General features: G+C 35.3%; 1 protein-coding gene across 1 annotated transcript; it reads left to right on the forward strand.

Moving 5' to 3' along the window:
- Positions 1–492: 492 nt before the first annotated feature.
- On the forward strand, positions 493–16,439 carry LOC115883386 (farnesol dehydrogenase-like). Its single transcript, XM_030901754.1, has 6 exons — positions 493–619; positions 896–1,033; positions 3,731–3,968; positions 5,627–5,850; positions 10,922–11,062; positions 16,289–16,439. Exons 2-6 carry the CDS (start codon positions 926–928, stop codon positions 16,322–16,324), a joined length of 747 nt encoding a protein of 248 aa, XP_030757614.1. The 5' UTR covers positions 493–619; positions 896–925; the 3' UTR covers positions 16,325–16,439.
- Positions 16,440–17,571: the final 1,132 nt, after the last annotated feature.

Below are 17,571 nucleotides of genomic sequence, written 5' to 3' on the forward strand. Positions count from 1 at the left end.
AAAATCTAATCGTTTAGCTACCATACTCCGTGTCGTATGTGGTGAACAACCCTGTATAACATGTACCTAATTCTATTCAGAATGTAATTTTCTATAATAAAAAAATATATTGGGGGTGTCATTTAAAAATCAAAAATTTTAGTAATTTCCGTGAAACAGGAAGTGACCGAAAACAATTGAATACGTCAATCGATCCTTATTTATGTTATATACTAACATACCGAATCTCTTTTTTTTATCTGAAAAAATAAAAAAGTTATAGGGGTGAGCCACTTTTGAAACGCACCCGGTATAAATGGATGTATCAAAATAAAAAAACAATTTTCATAACATAAAAAAGTCGTATATGTAAATACTACTTAATGGAATGACTAGAGATATATCAAACAGATAGTAATTAGGTTGAAAGTCATGTTGTTCAATTTGTGTTTCCATAGTTTTACGTTACTGAGAGTCATCGCGATGACTATACCTATACACTTGAAATGAAAATACATATATATAAAATGATTTGACCTTCCTGCTTTACAGTTGGTTTTGATACTTTGTATGGTTTGTGTGTAAACAACATCGAGATCTATTATTTGGAATATTATAGTTCCTGTTTGATTTTTATATTGTAAGTAAAATATTTTTTTAATTTAATTAACATATCTTATTAATATCTTAAAACTAACTAAAAGACGAAATGTTCAATATATCGCAATGTAACTTTATTATTTCTTTTAACTGTTATTATACAAACCATAAAGGTTTATTCACACTTGCCAGCAGGGTTCTTTTACAACTGTAGAAATAATTTTAACATTAACCGTAAATAATATTTGAATATTATTTACTAAGTACCTCTAGATGATTTTATCTATTTAATCTAAAGAAATGTTTTGTTTTATAGATTATTACTTAAATTTGTATAAGTCCCGCCATGGTGCTTTCTTTAGAAAGATTTGTTGGTAAAGTAGCTGTAGTTACCGGAGCATCTGCAGGAATAGGCAAGGCCATAGTCGAAGAACTGGTCAAGAATGGAATTATTGTAAGTACAATTTATACCTTTTATTATACCACATCATCGAAGAAAAAAAACCGCGTCAAAGACGGCTGGGAAATGATGAATAATTTTGTCGAGGTCAAGCCCTTTTTTTGTGTGGGGAAAAATCTGCAAACCAGAGACCGTATATGGTACTGTCGGGGTGGTTGAGGTACCTTACAGACTAAAAAACCTCCACAAGCCGCTTTGAATATCTCCCCGAGGAACTACCTTTCGGCATTACTTCTCGAGGAGGCGGTTTTACTGCGATGTTTTAGTTACTTCGTCTAGCTTCTTTCTCTTTTGCATCTATTAGTGTCTCCATAAAAGTGTGAACACTATTCCAATTTTCTGGGGATCGAATCATCTCTGGAACTAGATCGGAAATCTTAGTTTTTCGTATAGAATTCTTCGTTCAGCTGTCCATCAATTACATTCCAAAAGGGTATGCTCCACCGTATCAGCATCACTTTATTTTATGTAGGTAATACCTGAAACAACCGTGGCCAGAAAGGAATTGACTCATGGCATAGCTCATTTCTCCATATTCTCTATTTATTCAACACTCTAGGTTCTTTATAAGGGTTCTAGACCATTTACCTTTCCTATATCTGTTTTCACTCCATCTTTTACACCATATTTCCAGAACTCTATTTCGACTTTCTTCCGCTGTTCTTCCTGAATATTCTTGCCTTTCTATTCTTTCTTCAATTACTATGTCTATCGGGGCCAGCTCAGAACTTGTGCAGCCTCCGCAGATATTGTCCTGTATCCACGACATACCCTTATGGCCAATCTTCGTTGCACTGCAAGAAGTTTCTCTCTATGACTCCGAACTTTGCAGGTTTCTCCCCAAATTTCGGATCCATACAGAATTGTAGATGCTTGTACAGCAGCTAGCACTCGGCGTTTCGTTTGACCCAAGGTAGACCAGTTTGGCATAATTCTGGATAACATGGCCCCCTGTTTTTCTGCTTTCAAAACTGTATGGCGGATATGCTCAGAAAAGCCTCCTCCCGCTTAGAAAACAATCCTCAAATATTTTATTGTTTTCTTTGGTACAATTACATTTTGTTTCACATGAAAACGTACACTGCGTGATTTTCGGTTACCAACCAAAATAACTTCCTCCGTTTTGTGCGGCGCTATTTCTAGTCATCCATCCATGAGCACACCTGCTCCGATGCTCTTTCCGCAGTTCTAACGAGGTCTTTGGTACATTTAGCCTTTACCATCAGCGCAACATCATCTGCATATGCTATGACTTCTACTTCTGCTGGGTATTCCATACGAAGGAGTCCATCATACAGTACATTCCATAGTGAAGGATCCAGTATAGATCCCTGAGGTACACCTTTAGATACTTTAACTTCTGTATCCTCTACAATAACGCATCTTTCGGTTAGATAAGCTTTTATATTTTCCACTAAATATAAACTTATTTTCCAATGATATTTAAGCTCATTGATTATATTTTCCCAGTTAGCCGAGTTGAAAGTATTTTTTACATCCAAGATAATCAACATAAGGATATCTCTGTTTGACGAGCTAGTATTCTTTAGTCTAATTGCCTGAGATATTTTTTGAGAGGATCGATTGTACTGATTTTTTTTTCGGAACCCGTACTGCCTCTCATTTAAACCACCCTTTAGCTGTATTTCAATTTCCAATTGATCTTTTAAGACCATTTCTATTAATTTGTCTAGCTACGTTTGTCTCTTGAAATTTGGGATTCGAGAAACCCCTCTTTATCTAACCTCTTTTACCTAACTTCTACACCCCACAGTCAATCCGTTTGCCAAAAATCAGCTTTAAACGTCAAGCAGTTTAAGCAGAATCGTGATTACTCAATGGTCATATTTTATGAAACACCCTGTATAAATTCTTAAAAAATCTTAAAATATGTAAAACAACAAAATAAAATTTATGTGTTTAAGAGTTTTTCCGAAACACTCACCGGCTTTTAAATAAAAAATATTCTAATATTTGAGGGGTGGTTTCACCCCCTTAAAATTCGAATTTCGAAAAATCCCTTCTTATCAAATCTCTACACTCTACACCCTAAAGTCAATCTGTTTTCCAAAAATCAGCTTTTTCCGTCAAGCGCTTTAACCAGGATCGTGATTAATCAATGACCAGATTTTTCGAAACACCCTGCATACGTTTTTAAAAAATCTTAAAATATGTAAAAAACAAAATAAAATATTCGTGTTTAAGCGTTTTTTTCGGAAACTTGACCGTTTTTTAGATAAAAAATATTGTAATATTTGAGGGGTGGTTTCACCCCCTTGGAACTGGAATTTCGAATCAACGTGTATGCCAAAATTGAGCTTCTTACGTTGAGCAGAATCGTGATTAATCAGTGAGTCAGTCACTTCAGGATTTTATAGGTATATTAGTATAGATTTGAAGTTGAAATTCAACCATCAATAACTTTCAAACGAATCAGTTAAATGAAAAGTCATGTCAGACATTTTCTGAAGACCGTTCAAATTCCTACAGGAATATGTATTGATTTTTACAATACTATGACTTGTTAAAACGCAAGAAAATTCGATAGAAAATTTTCCCGTGTTATTAAATGGGAAATAGAAAATCACGATGAAACACCTCTCAATATTAATATTAAGAGCTCAAACATTACCAGAATTTTTGTATTGTAATGTTACAAATTAAAAACAATATATGTCTTTTATTTTGAAGGTGGCAGGTTTGGCTCGTAGAACAGATCGTTTGCATGAGCTTTCCCAAGCACTTAGCAAAGAAAAAGGCAAATTACATGGATTCAAATGTGATATGACCAAAGAAGCTGAAATCAAATCAACAATTCAGGAAGTAATTAAGAAATTAGGAAATATTCATATTCTAGTGAATAATGCTGGTTTGATGCAGTCCACAGATCTAATTAATGGAGATACAGAAAAATGGAAGACTACTATTGGTAAGAATATTCATATAAAAATAGATCTATAGAAAAAATTGTAATGACTTCTAGCAATTCTAGTTAACTTTATTTTTCCCGTTGCAGTACGTAATCGCCATTGTGTTGTTTTAACCTTCTTCGATGTTTTAAGAATGTCCGCCTGATGATAGTTTTCGTCGCACCTGTATCCAACAGCATGGTCCGGAACTCTTCGTCAACAAACCCATCGACAAAAGTGCTGTTGAATTTGTGTTGTAGGGAGGCGACTTGAGCAGTTTTTGTTGAGGCATGTTGGGTACAGGAGGACGTGTGCCCCTTCATTTCGACCCTTAGTAGTTTTCCGACCTCGACGAAGCCGGTTCTTCGTTCTTCTCCTTACAACGGCTTCGCACGTATCCTACATGTCCGCAGTTCCAGCAAACGAATCGGTCCCTTCTTGCCCATGTACTGATCCATTATTTTCCGAACAATCCCTTCCACGGATTCGTCGGAACATTCGTCGATGGCCCGTATTCTTCCTAAAGACCGAGAACTTTGTTTTGCGGCCTCGAATTCTAGGGCACGTGCTAAAGCATCCACCAAGTGCGTTGGGTGGGCTAGGAGAAGTGCTTGTCTTGTCTCGTTGTCACGTAAGCCGTCGGAGAATGCCTGTATTGACAACCGCTCCATAACATTCTCGGGCGTAGCAGGGTACGCAAGGCGAACGAGGGGCTACATCGGCTTCAAACCCCTGCAGAGACACGATTTTTTAGCTGGGAATGATAGATATGTTCCAAATGAGCTTGGCCGTACCTCATTTCTAAATGTCGTACCGATTGCTGATAATTTCCTGTTCCGATGGTGACAGTGTCTGCAGAATGTCAGTCGCATCTCCTCGCAGTGCGATAGTCAAAGCGGTAGCTTTTTCAGCGATTGTCCAGCCGTTCGCTCTCGCAGCGGCTTCAATTTGGCAAAAATAATTGGCCCAAGCGGTTTTTCCGTCAAACTGTGGAGGTTTCATAACTGATTTTGAGGTATACTTATAGTACGAGAGCTAGCAACGTCGGGAAAACAAGTATTTTAAGACGTCTGGCTCTTTGATATATCTTTTATTATGCTCTCTGGAACACCATGCGGCCCGTTTGGCTGCCGATACCCGTTGCGTTTGCTACTGCGCATCCAAAGAAGATCCTCTATTTTTTACTTAGCGCTTTAAATTCTAGTATTGAATAAAAATCGAGCAAGTCTCCATTAGCTCGGCGCGTAGAGCTGCCGCGCTGGTGATAAAAAAGTAAATATTTAATACTTTACTATCAGAATATAAACGAAAAAAAAATAAAAAAGTTGCAACCCCAGCCGGAATCGAACCACTGACCTTCGCTTCATAGGCGAAAGCTCTACGCGCCGAGCTAATGGAGACTTCCTCGGTTTTTATTCAATACTAGAATTTAAAGCCATTTTAAGTAAAAAATATAGGATATTCTTTGGATGCGCAGTAGTGAACGCAACGTGTATCGGCAGCCAGACGGCCTGCACGCTGTTCCAGAGAGCATAATAAAAGATATATCAAAGAGCCAGACTAGTTTCGGTTCCTCCGATGTTTCCTCACATTTTGGTGAATTTGCCTTTGCTATCTCTTCTCTTATATATCTCACTATACCTTAAAATAAGTAATATATTTGTTCTAAATTCCACAGATACTAATATATTGGGACTCCTAATCGCCACAAGAGAGGTAGTACAAAACATGAAAGCAAATAACATCGAAGGACACATCGTACATATAAACAGCATTCTCGGACATACAGTAGCTGATTTCCCAAATGTTAACGTATATGGTGCGACGAAATATGCCGTTACAGCCCTGGCAGAGACCCTGAGGTTGGACTTAAGAAGAGAAAAGTTAAAAATTAAAGTCACAGTGAGTTTAATATTTGTTTTGTTTGGGTTTCTTAATTGTCTTTGTCGGCGTCCATCACCTTAAAGGTACTCGCGCACTTAGCTGAAGCGTCGCGAACCGAAGCGACGCGAAGAAAATCGTAGATTTTTCGCCCGACAAATTTACGCGTAAGTTCATGGCAGCCCGCGCATTACGCGGCGGCGTGAACCAAAGGGGCGCGTCGGTCGACACGCGAATTCTCTTCGGACCAACTAGGAGTCGTTTCTCTTGACGCTTCGCATCAATGCGCGGAAGTTTTTGCGTTACTGCTAATGTTGTGGCAAACTTCTTTTTATCTTGTTTAAGATCATTAAACAAATGATGAAATTCACCGTAGGTTTTAGAATTTTTAGAATTTAGAATGAGTGGGAGGGGGGTTAATCACTTCGACCTTACAGATCCATTGTGTCCCCCTTTCTTGAATCATAACTCATCATACAGTCCCAGGGCTTTGACAAAGCCAGTATCTGGGACGGTTTTATAGAGGGTAGTTCTCCATCTCCAATATCAGTCGTACCAAAATTCATGGCACGAATGGTTGTCGTCTCGACGCACTCAGTGATGAGGTGTACTGGTGTTTCCCCATCTTCCCCACAGAATCTGCATTCGCCGTTTCTTCTTAGTTTCAATCTACTGAGGTTACAATCTACTGAGGCTACTACTACGCAAGGAACTCCACAAGGTGGAGTAACGTCCCCTTTGCTGTGGAGCTTGGTGGTGGATGAACTACTAGATGAATTAACTCTAGCGGGAATACACTGCATTGGGTATGCAGATGACATAGTCATGATCGCTCGGGGGAAACATGAAGGCACCTTGTGTGATATTATCCAAAGAGGACTCCGTATCACTGACAGATGGTGTAGAACTGTCGGGCTGAGTATCAACTCAGACAAAACCGCGATAGTGCCATTCACCAGAAAGCGAAGTCTGAAAAACTTGAAAAGAATCCAACTAGATGGAAAGGAAATACTGCCAACACAGGAAGTTAAATACCTGGGTATAACCCTGGACAGTAAACTCCTGTGGAACAGGAATATTAAGAACGCTACCAGCAAAGCCATAAAGGCTCTCATGATATGCAGAAGACTGGCCGGAAATAGATGGGGCTGCTCCCCTAACATTTTGCGCTGGATGTATACCATGATAGTAAGACCCATGATACTTATGGAGCAGTTGCCTAGTACACAAAACTAGAGCAACGGACAGGCAAGGCTAAACCTATGCAAAGTCCAGAGACTGTGAATTTTTTTTTCCGCCGAGTGACGTTCTTATAAGGACGGTCCTTTTTTTGTTTCGTCGTCGTCGTCGTCGTCGTTACTGTTTCGAATGTTGGCGAATATATCGCTCCTATTTTATTATAAAAATTGCCATTATATTTTTTAATATGCAATCGTAATGTAACGGTTTCGTTGCGAAAATTGACAAGTTGTCCATCTTGGTCAATAATTTTTATTGTAATTTTATCAATAACTTTAACTGTCACTGGGAAATATAGAATATTTTGTGGTGACTCGATTATCTTGTATCCAGGAGGTACGTTGGGAAAAAACTGATGTATTATGTGTACAAAGCAAATAATCTAGCTAGGAAAGGAGCGAACACTCCACTAACTGGACCAGAACCGTTCTGCTTTCCAAGTGGTAACCAACTCAAGGCGGAACTCAAGAACTTGGAAGATTCCATCCGCAACCTGGAATGGAAATTTTGCAATGGTCTAAGACACTCGAAGAAGTTTCTGAGGGCTTATGATCAAGAAAAATCACAGATCTTCCTGGGTCTGAGTAAGAACAATCTTCGGATTGTCACGGGGTTTTTTTAACAGGACACTGTCTCCTCAATGAACACCTCAGTAGATTGAATTCACCGTAGGTGTCTCTCTTTTGATTTATATTAAGAACCCAGCATTTTTTCTTGTTTTCATCTTCTTCTTCTTCCATAGCGGCAATTAAACTTAGTACAAAAAGGTCCTCTTCTGACGAACTGCTCATCTACTACACTAGACAACTTACTGCGTTCAAATCATGAAATAAATAAAATTCGCGTCGCGTCGTTCGAGACGCCACGCTTCGCCCCAGTGAGCGGACATCAGCTAAATCACGCTTCGTCTCGCGACGCTTCCGTTCGCGACGCTTCGGCGAAGTGCGCGAGCACCTTAAGAGTCCTAAACCAGTCGAAGTATCTTTGGAAGTGATTTACAATAGCTTTGTTCGGGTTCTTGTTATTACCGATTCTGAACCGTCCTAGAACTCTGCAGCGCATGCGCAAATGAAATAATGTCTTCATATTTCCTTCTGCGCATACGCACCACAGTTCTAGGACTGTTCAGAATCGGTAATAAGAGAAACCCGAATTAAGCCAATAATGCTTGTTTCAATGTAAATTTGAAGAATTAGGGACAGACTGCATGAGAGTTGCAAGTTCACAGAAAACTTAAGTATTTTTTTATTTAAATCATTTTAATGACTTAAGTCATTTGATTTTAAGTCATATATACATAGAGGATAGGTTAAAAACCTTATTTCTTCTCGCACGTTTTTTAATTGCTTCCATTTTTGGAAATGTTTGTATTCCTTTTCATAATTCATTCCGGGTTTAAATGGAAGTAGTTTGGATATGGCGTTTGTCGCCTCAGCCTGAATATCTGTTGGTAATTTACTTATTTCGTTTTGAGCCATTTCTGGCTACAATTCAGTCAGCAATCGACACGAAAGAGAATTAAAAAATATTGACTCAAAACTGACAACTAAAGAGACAGCTTTATTTATTTGTAAAATTACATAGAAACCAACGTCAACCCAGTAGAATATTTTTTCTACTCGTAATAGATTCCTTGAAATAATAATTTCTGAAATAACTATTTTTTTTTCATATATTTTTATGATAAATTTTTAACAGCGGCATTTCCGTTTGAACTCTCAGTCCGGCAGCAGTACCATTTTCAGTTTCATAAAAAAGTAACACAGTAATGTACCTCTGCTCCTAAATGAGAAACCCCTAAAAACACGAAAATGGGACACCCTGTACAAAATACCACAAAGTGTATTTTTATACAGGGTGTTAAAACAAAGCGAAAAACTTGAGGGGGTGATTCCTTGTTCAAAATAAAAGGTAGTTTGCTTTATAAATGTTGGGTCAAAAGTCAACCATTAGGGAGATATCGCGGTACAAAGATGGCGGAAAAATAATGTTTTTATTTTTTATCTTGAAAACGAAAAGACTAATGTAATTTTATGGAAGCATTACTGTTATGAAAACACACTTTCTGGTAATTTTGTCACTTTTTTAAAATTAGTGGAAGGGGTTGAAATAAACTACCCCTATCATTCTTGTTAACGAAATTTAAAGAAAAACCTTCTCAAACGCATGCAAAAAAAATAATTTTGTTTAGAAACTTTTTTATCTCTTGTGTTTTTTTGATAAAACTCACCGATTTGAAATTAAAAAATAAGATGTAAAGTATTACATGTTGGGACAAAAAACATTTCTAGATAAAGAATCTAGTGATAATAACGTAATATTATCGTTATTATCACTAGATTCTTTATCTAGAAATGTTTTTTACTTTACATCTTATTTTTTAATTTCAAATCGGTGAGTTTTATCTATGTCTCTAATAGTTTAGTGGGTAAATGAATTTATAGATATATTACGAATTTTTTTGGAACTTTAGTTTCGGAGATATTAATTTAATCGGACCTTTTTAAAAAAATTTATGTTATTTTTCAGAAACTATTAGAGACAGAGTTTACCAAAAATGCTTTTTATAACTACTAGTGGAGTAAATGAATTTCTAGATATATTACGAATTTTTTTGGGGCTTTAGTTTCAGGAGATATTATTCATTTAATCGGACATTTTAAAAAAATTAATTTTATTTTCAAGAAACTATTAGAGACAAGAGTTTACCAAAAATGCTTTATATCTACTAGTGGGTAAATGAATTTATAGATATATTACGAATTTTTTGGAACTTTAGTTTCGGAGATATTCATTTAATCGGACATTTTCAAAAAATTGTATTTTTATTTTTTCAGAAACTATTAGAGACAAATTTACCAAAAATGCTTTTTATATCTACTAGTGGGTAAATGAATTTCTAGATATATTACGAATTTTTTTGGAACTTTAGTTTCGGAGATATAAATTTAATCGGACCTTTTTAAAAAAATTAATTTTATTTTTCAGAAACTATTAGAGACATAGTTAGATTTTTCTTTAAATTTCGTTAACAAGAATGATAGTGGTAGTTTATATCAGCCCCTTCCACTCATTTTAAAAAAGTGAAAAAATTACCAGAAAGTGCGTTTTCATAACAGTAATGCTTCCATAAAATTTTATTAGTCTATCTCTTTTCGTTTTTCAGATAAAAAATAAAAACATTTTTTTTCCGCCATCTTTGTACCGCGATATCTACCTAATGGTTGACTTTTGACCCAACGTTAATGAAGGAAACTGCTCTTTATTTTGGACAAGGAATCACCCCCTGAAGTTTTTCGCATTTGTTTTGAAACACCCTGTATATATATACATATAATACAGTACGTCTGTCCGTTCTGTAGCTACGGGGTATCCGTGAGAGGGGAAACGATATTCTCTCGATGTTTTCGTAAAAAATGAAACGACGCGTCCCATCAATAAAAATTCGACAAATTTGCAAATAGCCAATAAAATGAGTGGACGGAGCGATTGCGGTGACGTATTCGTCAAATCGACGTATAAAATATATTGCTGTTTATTTAAATGTTTTTTGTCCGCATTCCTTTCATAGACACAGATCCAGCAGACGTACTGTAATAATAAAACAGATAATAAGAAAATCGCTAATTGGTAATGTTAATATCAATTTCCTTGTAGAAAATTGATAATAAAATTAAAAAAAGGGAACTCAAATTAAATTCTGGTTGTCTTGAGTTGAGGGTAATTAAATTTAAATCAGTTTGATTTTAGAAATGACTTCAGACTTAAGTCTTTTTAAAACTGACTTGTTGCAGGTCTGCACTGCATATTGGAGATGACAGTATTCTTATTTAACACTCTTCTTGCATTCCAGAGTATCAGTCCTGGATATGTGAAAACAGAATTCCAAAAAGTGGCTGGACTTGGTGATATAGATTTACCTATACCAGCTATTTATGGTCCAGATGTGGCTGAAGCAGTTATTTACGCATTGTCTACAGCACCACACATAAATGTAAGTACTCTTAGTACTTTAAGTTTTTCTCCTATCACACGTTTTCACTGAAACTAATCGTAGTTTTAGAGAAAGTAGTAACTAGTTCTCATTTCTATTCTATTTCGGTTTGACAGAACAATGAATACAAAATCCCTACTGTTTCCTTCAGTTATATCCTTTGAATAAGAAGACTAAGGAAGGAGCATAATGCTATCCATGTATTCATGCATGGTGGGCGGAAAAGCCACCATAAAAGCTCTCTAGGGTGGGGATTCTTGACAGTTCTGTTTGACGATTCATTTGACACATTTGAATTTGATTTGAAATTTTGTGGATTTGTCAGTTACAGACTTATTTTATGTTATTTATTATTTATTCTACTACTGATAGTTGTATAAAGGTAGTAAATCTAGAAGAAAATTGTGTGTGAGAACTTAAATTAACAGTGACACTATCGCGATTTATCGAAAAAAGGCTGTAAATAGTTATTGTGTAGCGTGCGGTGAATCTCGGCAAAAGAATTGAGTGAAATAATGAACAACTTTTCGCTAGTAAGTCACTATATAATATACATACGTGTAGTAAACCGATCATTTATGAAATTCACTTAAATTAACTAAATTATATATTTTTCTTGCATTTTTAGCTTTTTATTTATTACTTGTCAAAGATTAGATGTCAAGGAATTTAGATACGTTAATTTGACTTACCTGCTTCAGTAGCGTATCAGATGTTTGTAATAAATACTTATTATAACTTATCTATTTTTATTAGAAATATATATTTTTATAACAATTTTAATAACTGCAACATTTATTTCACAACGTAAATAAAACAACAAATTATTGAGTCTACCCCACGTCTACCCTACATCATAGTTTTACATTTTTTAAATAAAATTAGAACGACACTGATAAACCGGAATTTAAGTCGGCCATATTTGAGGCCCATCGCGGTGTACCTAAGATTTTTGATATGCTCCTTCCTTAGTCTTCTTATTCAAAGGTTATATCCAATTTTTATAGAAATTTTGACAGAATTAGCTTCAAGAAGTAATTCTTTCAATACAGTTTCACAAGCACTCCATTTATATACAAGGTGTCAAAAAAATAGTGTATCTATTTGTGATTCTGCAGATAAAAATAAAACAAAAAGTTCCAATGAGCCTATAACCTAAAATGCTTCCGACAAGAAATTACAGCTCTCGAAAGGATAAATAAAAATAATATCTTGGGAATATTTTCGTATAAATAAAAATTCGAAATATTTAAGTATACCGTGCGTCTCAAAAGTGGCTCACCCCTATAACCTTTTTATTTTTTCTGTTAAAAAAACGAGATTTGGTATGGTTAGTAAATGACATAAATTAGAATTGATTGATGCATTCAATTGTTCTTGTTCACTGTTGGTCACCGGAAATGACTACAACTACTACAACTTTTGATTTTTAAATGGCACCCTCGGTATATTCTTACTTTATTCGATAGAAAATTACACTCTGAATAGAATGACATATCATATGTCAACTTTTGACATTTTCATTTCATTCTAAAGTGCTATGGTTGTGTTAAACAGTAATTTTTAATCAAGGAACCTTGGAAAAATAGATTTGATCGTCTAATGTTTTTCGCGTCTTGTCCTGGCCGGTTAAAAGATGCACAAATGGTTTTTTAATCATATCTCAATTTTTTCAAACGGGACATGGGTGGCTCATTAGCATATTTGGAAAAAGCAATTTTTTACGAATAATTTGGTACCACACATTTGGTATTTCGAGTCAAATTTTTTGCATGCTACAATTTCAAATAAACCATAATATGCAACAAGGACACAACGGCACTTCATAGGATTATATTCGAACCTCCTGAGTCTCAACATTTCTAAAACTAAAGCTTTGTCGTATAAAAACTCGTTGCAGCCTTTTGTACTTAACAACACCACCATTGACGTCGTCAAGTCTGTGAAATTCTTAGGGCTTGTTGTGGACAATTCTCTGAAATGGCACATACATATCGAAGGTTTGTCAAAAAAATTAAGCTCTGCCTGTTTTGCATTAAGGTCTGTTTAGAATTTTTTAGAATTTAGAATGAGTGGGAGGAGGGTTAATCACTTCGACCTTACAGATCCATTGTGTCCCCCTTTCTTGAATCATAACTCATCATACAGTCCCAGGGCTTTGACAAAAGCCAGTATCTGGGACGGTTTTACAAGTTCTCCATCTCAATATCAGTCATTACCAAAATTCATGGCACGAATGGTTGTCGTCTCGGCACTCAGTGATGAGGTTTTTCTGGTGTTTCCCCATCTTCCCCACAGAATTTGCATTCGCCGTTTCTTCTTAGTTTCAATCTACTGGGAATTGTCCATTGAGGGAGACAGTGTCCTGTTAAAAGAAACCCGTGACAATCCGAAGATTGTTCTTACTCAGACCCACGAAGATCTGTGATTTTTCTTGGTCATAAGCCCTCAGAAACTCTGTCTTAGACCGTTGCAAGATTTCCATTCCAGGTTGGGGATGGAGTCTTCCAAGTTCTTGAGTTCCGCCTTGAGTTAACTTGGAAGTAGAACGGTTCTGGTCAGTTAGTAGTGTTCGCTCCTTTCCTAGCTAGATTATTTGCTTTTTCATTGCCTTCTATCCCTTGGTGAGAAGGCACCCAGTGTAGGAGGACTTTGTTTTCTTTGCCTAATTTATTCAGCTTCTCTATGCATTCTTTGACCAATTTCGAATTGATTGATACTGAGTTGATCGCCTTTAACGCTGCTTGACTATCAGATAAGGTCTGTTTCTAAGGAGCTTAACTTGTCAGTGGCTAGAACTGTTTATTATGCACTTTTTGAGTATTATCTTTTGTTTGTTTGTTTGTGTGCCTTGTTTTTTTACTTTGTTTGTTAGTTTACCTTTGTCTACAAATTGAAAAATTTTTTGACAATAAAGGCATTTATTTATTTATTTATTTATGCGAAAATGCAAAAGTTGACATATGATATGTCATTCTACTTATTTTCTATAGAAAAAAGCAAAAATATACCGAGGGTGTCATTTAAAAATCAAAATTTGTGGTCATATTTCCGGTGAAACAGGAAGTGACCAAAAACAATTGAATACGTCAATCAATCCCAATTTATGTCATATACTAACATACCAAATCTCGTATTTTTTATCTGAAAAATAAAATTTTATTATTTATATTAGTTATTTTTTTGAGACACCCGGTAGGCTTATTAACTTTTTTGCAGATACCCAAGTAGCATCTATCTGACTTCGAACTAAATCTGACCTGAAGCGACGTCAGACTTTGTGCAAATCTAGGTCGGGTGCTGGTGATACGACTGGTGACGTCGCTTTCCTATTAAAAGTGACGTCGTTGGATCTGAGTCGGTAAATCCAACGATCTGTCGACGACAAAATAACAACGTACCATTTTTATTAATTTCCCCAACGTCGTTCCAACGTTGGTTTGCACGACGTACCTATACCTATACTTGAACTAGTCCGACGTCTACCAGTTGACCGAATAGGATACGTCTCACTGATAATCCCTAAAGTACGTCCAATTATATTTTGTTGTATTTATGTTCATATTTGCTTCTAATTTACGTTTATCTATTTACGTCCGTAAATACAACCATTAAGTAGCATTTGCGGCCTAATAAACATCATAACATAACCTAATAAAAAGTTTTTGTAAAGCTTAATTTTTTATCGCTGCACAAAAAACACTAAAAAGGCATTTAGACATTCAACTACATTTTACAGAAAGAGGTCGAGGCTTTTGCAAAATAATAATAGTAGTAGTGAGGTCTTCCTCCGCCCACGAATGCTTTTTATCCGGAAGAGATGCTGCATTACACTGGTGCATCTTGATTTCATTACAACAGAAAACCAGCATACCCCATCCTCCTCCCTCATGGCAAAAGTACTGGTTCTTCTTTTTAAATTTTGTATATACTATCTTAAAAAAAGTGGCTGCCCAGCTGTTTTAAGAAAACAAAAACTAAAATATAGTTGCACAAATCACTGATACGCAAAGTGAGGTTACGTGGCGTACGTTGGAATTATATACGTCATAATACGATTGCCGGTCGTCCGGTTTGATGTACTTCGGTCGTGTGAGACGACTAATGTTGGAGACCCGGTCGGTATTGGTATATTGGTAGTTCATATTAAGTCGGACACAGAAATCCGCCATTCTTAACAGGTATCCGATTATTTAGCCATTTTAATCGTTTTTGTTTTTTAAAATTTATATTCACATTCCGATTTCTAGTAGAATAATATTGATAATGTTGAGTTTGGGGGAACCACAGTACAGTTTATGATTAAACCAGCTAGAAATTAAAAAAATATTTTGCTAGTTACTTTTTTATAGATATTTTTTATTTCTGTACCTACTTTTAGAAGGCGCTCGTTGTTTTTCCGGAGTATTTTAATCAGATATATCAATAAAGTGACTTCCGTTGACTAAACTGATGTCTGGATTAATGATTCAGAATTATTATAATATATGAAATTAGATAGGCACTTATAGTTCTATTCGAGGGGTGATTATGAATCCATTTGTAATTAGGTAGTTTGGTTAGGTTTTTTATGTATTCTTGGTAGCGAATATGAAACCAAACATAACCTAAGTGCTTAGCGACGAATTTTAAGTGACTAAAATCCAACGTAATATGATGTTGGTAATTGATAGAATTACATTCCCTATTAGGTCAGATACCGACGTCGAGGCGACCCGAATCTGTATTCCCCATTTAGGTGCAAATAAGGGTCGTCAGGCGGTCGAACCGACGTTGGTACCCGACGTCAGGTTTATTGAACGCGACGTATACCCGACGTTAGATAACGTCCAAATGCTACTTGGGTAAAGGAATCTAAAAGTCTCAAATTTTAAAAATGAGTTACAGTAGAAGTAAGTAGTTTTTATTTTTCAAGAATCTTTTTATATCCCAAAAAAAATTACTTTTTGGAGCACGTCTTAATAAAAATACGTGTTAAAAATCCAATCTATTGATTTCTACCGAATTTTGACCAAGTCATCTACCGAAAATAATTTGGTAGTGGCAACACTGCTACATTCTACATTCTAGAGGTCTATTGGTATATTTTTACTTTTGCAATAGTTCCCTTACCATCAAATACTTTTTATAGAAGAAATGCTTTAAAATGTTGTAACTAATAAAAAAACTAAACGTTTTGATATCACTTTGCCCTATTAATTAATATTTTGTTTTAATTATTTTTAGGTTACCGAACTTACAGTCCAAGCTGTGGGAAGCTAGAGAGCACTTGATAAGAACCAAAAAACCACATCAACATTACTCATATCATTGTCAAAATTTTTGCACCTAAGCCTTGTAAGATAACCCGAATAAATTCTATTGGAACATTATAATACATTTTATTCTTATTTATTTAAATACAATAAATTAATCTATTAGAAGATCAAGTAATCTCTGCTCATAGCAAAACCTATGCATTAGACAGCCAAACTTTTGATAATTTTTAGTCAAATAAACTTTATTTTTATAAACTCAATCTCTTTAATTCTTTAAACAAATCCAATTCATTTCGAACTTAACATAAATAAACATAACATAAATAAAAAACTAAAAAACAGATAAAAAATAATCATATACCTACAGAAAATTTGAGGCTCTTTGGTTTAACTCTTTGAATAAGAAGACGAAGGAAGGAGCATAATGCTATCCATGTATTCATGCATGGTGGGCGGAAAAGCCACCATAAAAGCTCTCTAGGGTGGGGATCCTTGACAGTTCTGTTTGACGATTCATTTGACACATTTGAATTTGATTTGAAATTTTGTGGATTTGTCAGTCTTTACGGAGCTTATTTTATGTTATTTATTATTTATTCTACTACTGATAGTTGTATAAAAGGTAGTAAATCTAAGATGGAAATTGTGGCAGAACTTAAATTAACAGTGACACTATCGCTATTTATCGAAAAGACTAAAATAGTTGGTTATGTAGCGTGCGGTAGATCTCGGCAAAAATTGAGTGAAATAATGGAATAACTTTTTCGCTAGTAGTGACTATATAATATACATACGTGTATTAAACCGATCATTTATGCTGAAATTCACTTAAATTAACTAAATTATATATTTTTCTTGTCTTTTAGCTTTTATTTATTACTTGTCAAGATTAGATGTCAAAAAAAAAGAATTTAGATACGTTAATTTGACTTACCTGCTTCAGTAGCGTATCAGGATGTTTGTGTTAATAAATGCCTTATTATAACATCTATTTATTAGAATTATATATTTTTATAACAATTTTAATAACTACCAACATTTATTCACAACGTAAAATAATACAACAAATTATGGAGTCTACCCCACGTCTACCCTACATCATAGTTTTACATTTTTTAAATAAAATTAGAACGACACTGATAAACCGGAATTTAAGTCGGCCATATTTGAGGCCCATCGCGGTGTACCTAAGATTTTTGATATGCTCCTTCCTTAGTCTTCTTATTCAAAGGTTTAACTTCATAAAGTAAT

The sequence above is a fragment of the Sitophilus oryzae genome, unplaced genomic scaffold (assembly GCF_002938485.1).
Source record: "Sitophilus oryzae breed Bouriz unplaced genomic scaffold, Soryzae_2.0 scaffold_1898_pilon_pilon, whole genome shotgun sequence".
NCBI classification, from domain to species: Eukaryota; Metazoa; Arthropoda; class Insecta; order Coleoptera; family Curculionidae; genus Sitophilus; species Sitophilus oryzae.

What these genes read in the sequence shown, in the direction of transcription:
- LOC115883386 (XM_030901754.1), top strand. Translation starts at nt 926, where the DNA reads ATGGTGCTTTCTTTAGAAAGATTTGTTGGTAAAGTAGCTGTAGTTACC. An exon ending in AAAATGGAAGACTACTATTG is followed by an intron (nt 3,969 to 5,626) that starts GTAAGAATATTC and finishes TAAATTCCACAG; the next exon opens with ATACTAATATATTGGGACTC. An exon ending in AGTTAAAAATTAAAGTCACA is followed by an intron (nt 5,851 to 10,921) that starts GTGAGTTTAATA and finishes CTTGCATTCCAG; the next exon opens with AGTATCAGTCCTGGATATGT.